This window comes from Lolium rigidum, chromosome 5 (assembly GCF_022539505.1).
Source record: "Lolium rigidum isolate FL_2022 chromosome 5, APGP_CSIRO_Lrig_0.1, whole genome shotgun sequence".
NCBI lineage: Eukaryota > Viridiplantae > Streptophyta > Magnoliopsida > Poales > Poaceae > Lolium > Lolium rigidum.
Window position 1 is genome coordinate 123,920,954 of NC_061512.1, and position 4,115 is coordinate 123,925,068.

Genomic DNA, 4,115 nt, shown 5'->3' on the forward strand with positions numbered 1-4,115 from the left:
GAGGCTCACAATATAATCACAATTATCATCGATTAATACAATCAATATTCCATAATCTATCACTATTTACAATCCACCACTGCAGTGTAAAGAATCTCAAAAGTAATAAAGTTATAAATAAATCTTTCAATCACCTAGCGACGACTACAAGCACTCGAACGAGTCGAAGGCCTATCCTCGCATTTCCCTCATTAAAGACGGGCAAAGCTTGTCCTTGGGAGGGAGTGTGATCGTGTGAATGGAGGCAGGCAAAATCGACCGGGGGCGGGGACGGCGACGGGTCACCCTAACCAGGCCACCTTGAGGCCTCAACAACGGCGCCGAACGTGTGACAATCGACGTCCTTTGGGTTTATAGGAATGACCAGATCAGGGCAAGCACTAGCACCCCATTCGCCGGCGGCGGCAGTGGATACCACAAGGTAGCCTAATTTGGCTGTGAGAGCAGCAATGGAAACAAAAGAATGATGAGACGGCGAAGATAGTACAGAGGGAGACCTGAGGAGGAAAAAAGTTCCTACGAAGACTGTTAACGCGGACATCGTGCCCTGGCTAGTTCTATCCTAACATTTGTTTGTACCGCCGATGTAATACCATTTCGTTTTGTAGCAAAATTATGTTACCATTCGGAAGTGCTCTTTAAGAGACCAAGCCGTGGAGGCACCACGTGGGAAATCAATACCGGAAAAGCGACTCTTGTCCATGGGAACAGGGCAAACCATCGAGGCCGAGTGGACGTGGAGTTGCCAACGCCCGCGAGAAGCGATCGAGTACAGCGTGTACCATCATCCATGCGAGGCATACACATGGAGCACTAGTGTCTACACTTAATTGTGTGATGACTGATGACCACCCGCAGTAACTGATGTGAGTGTTCATGGCTGGATGCATACGCACACTCCTGTGCAATACAGGGCCTAATCAAAACTGGGATCCTGCTTGATTTCATTGTGATAATAGAAATGAGCTATGCATGCATACATCATACATGAGTCCTAGTCAGGGATTAGTTTTTCTTGACTTTGAATAATAGGGGAGATGTGGCTGGAGTCTAGGCACATTGCCCCTATCCTGTCCGATCAATTTGGGGTCTCTCATGTGCCTGTTCTTACGCATGCAGTATCGTGTGTGGGCCTTCCAACATATGTAGTCAGGATTACCCGCAAAAAAAAAAAGTCAGGATGATCGCAACAGGGTTTAACAATTATTTTAGGGCGTCCAAGTGTTGCTGGCCCCAAGAGGATGCACTTGGTTTCTATAAATATAATGGGCATGTTTGATTCAGGGTTTGTTTGATTCATAAGATAGAAAAGGTGCATGAATAGGAAAAATGAAGAATTGCTATGACCCCCCTTAAATCTTATGGTAAAGAAACCTATAAAATTGGTACAACTAGTTGTTTGTTGGCAGCATAGGAAAGCCAGAGGAAATTTCTATAAATTGAGTGCATGGCATAGTTGTCATAAACACATAGCCATTTTTTAAAGAGGTCTAACCTTTTGTTAGAAATCCTATAGGCTTGTAGTATAGAAAATAAATACATAGAAATTTTGGAGGGTTCAATCCTTTAAATCAAACGGGCTCTATAAAAAAACTATGGGTAAAAATCTTACAAGATTCTTTTGCAAATCCTTTAAATCAAACAAGCCTTCAAAGGAATTCAAAAGCACATGAATAGGAAAAACGCAGGAATAGTATGTCATGATATGTGAAATTCTACAAGAACAAAAAAAACATAGGAATTAGTTCAAGTCATTTGGTTGCACCACACGAAAAACACATGAAATTTCTATAGAGATTGACCCCACCGACGGATTCTGGATAGAAGCCGATGAGGACAGAAGGACAAGCAAGTAGAATCCCCCACCAACGGCAATGGCGCGTAGGAAGGTTATGGTGGCGGCTCCCGCAGAGAAGGCCTAATCGCCATTTGACCACACTAGGCACTCCTGAATTATCCGTTCTTTTTTCATGGTACCACCTTAGTTGGGTTCCATAGAATTTTAGTAACTCGATTTATTTGATACAAAAAAAAAGTTGAGATGTTTACTTAACTTAAAAGGTGATCATGAGAAGAAAAAAATTCAAATATGGAGTACCTAACATTTTCTGTTGCCTGGTTGCCACGAGGAAAAAATTGTACATGCGGTGAACTTAGGATGTGCATGTTTGGTTGATCCTACCAAACATATACTACAAATACTACGGAATAAAACGACTTGACAGGTTATAGTGCCTTGACGAGCCATTGGTGGTGGCTTGCATGCAGAAGTCTAGCCAAGGAGCCTTTAAATTCCACACAGTAGCGCTAGGATACAGCAGTACGTACACCTCTAGCCCGTCCTTCCTTTAAGGCGCGGGTGGGCCGGGGTCGGTTTCTATGATTCATGTGATGTCGTTGACAGAAAGAGAAAGCAAGCATTGCATGTAGATCGACTAGAGCTATGGAAAGTGAAAGTAAATCATCAGCTGGCAGTAGCATCAAGAGAGCTATAGAGTAGAGGTAGACGATAGATAGCAAGTGAAAAGGAGGCGAGCTCACTCCCCTTCATCTCATCTCTCTCCTATATATATATATATACGGAGAGAGAGAGGGAGATCATCAGACAGTGTACTGCCAGAAGCCAGCAGACACAAGTTAGCTGCCAGAAGATCAAGGGACATCTGAGATCAAGAGGGGGAAGAAGAAAGTGGTCGGCCGATCGATCATGGGGAGGCCACCGTGCTGCGACAAGGTGGGCGTGAAGAAGGGGCCATGGACGCCGGAGGAGGACATCATCCTGGTGTCCTACATCCAGGAGCACGGCCCCGGGAACTGGAGGTCGGTGCCCATCAACACCGGCCTCATGCGCTGCAGCAAGAGCTGCCGCCTCCGCTGGACCAACTACCTCCGTCCCGGCATCCGCCGCGGAAACTTCACCACGCACGAGGAAGGCATCATCGTCCACCTCCAGTCCCTCCTCGGCAACAGGTAAGCCAACTAGCTTGATCATCGAGCTTGGCCACGGCGTCCCGTGCATGGACCATATATGATCTAATTCCATAATTTCCATCCCTTTGGGGGAATGTAGATGGGCGGCGATCGCGTCTTACCTGCCGCAGAGGACAGACAACGACATCAAGAACTACTGGAACACGCACCTCAAGAAGAAGCTCAAGAAGCAGCAAGCCATCGGCGCCATCTTCGCTCCGCCGCCACCATCCTCCAGCTCTGCCGAGCCAGCTGCCAACCTCGCCGCCACCGGACACCTCGACCAACACCACCTATACCACCACCACGACCCGATGGCCGCTTTCAGCTCCAACGACCGCTACAACGGGGGCGCCCGAGCGGGGTACAGCATTCCGGAGGTCACCCAAACTACGATCACCATGCGTCCCTCGCCGTTCGCTGACGTTGCCACCGACTGCTCCTCCTCCTCCTACGCCTCCAGCATGGACAACATATCCAGGCTCCTCGGCGGCTTCATGAAGAGCTCCCCGCCCGCCGACGTCAAACCCAACATCGCCATGGCCAGCGACCCTTTCCTGTCCTTTGAGCGCATGTCTGGCACCGGCGCCGACCTGGCGTTCGTCTCCGGCATTCCGCACCAGCAGCCGCCCCAGCCGGCGTTAATGGGAGGCGCCAGCTATCACGACGAGACCACCGGACAGGAGCTGCTGCAGCATCAGGCACCACTGTGTTCGATCGAGAAGTGGCTACTCGACGAGGCCGCCGAGCAGGTTGCCGATCTGATGGACCTTTCCGATGGCTGCTCCTCCTTGCCAATGTTGTATTAGCTGAACATACAAACAACGAACAATGTCGCTGTCAAAATACATTGTTAATTATACATGCATACACACACATGACACATCCACACATAATAGCTAGGTGAATTGTTTATTTTTACTACTTGTTCTAGCTAGCTTCTACAGTAGGAGATAGCTCTGCATGCATGCGTGATGCACCATCAATTTTAACTAGAGAGAGTGCTTCTGGTGAGAGAGAAAAAGATTAATGCCAGAGACGTTTACTAATGGTGCATATTACACTGGCAATATCAGAAGAGGCCAGATTGGTAGAAAGAACAGAGAGAGTAACAGGAATAAATTACAGGTGTGATGATAATGATA

At 47.8% G+C, this 4,115-nt stretch overlaps 1 protein-coding gene across 1 annotated transcript; it reads left to right on the forward strand.

Moving 5' to 3' along the window:
* The first annotated feature begins 2,707 nt into the window (after positions 1-2,707).
* On the forward strand, positions 2,708-3,779 carry LOC124655198 (transcription factor MYB60-like). The gene is made up of 2 exons (XM_047194134.1): positions 2,708-2,970; positions 3,071-3,779. The coding sequence occupies exons 1-2, from the start codon at positions 2,708-2,710 to the stop codon at positions 3,777-3,779; spliced, it is 972 nt and encodes a 323-aa protein (XP_047050090.1).
* Positions 3,780-4,115: the final 336 nt, after the last annotated feature.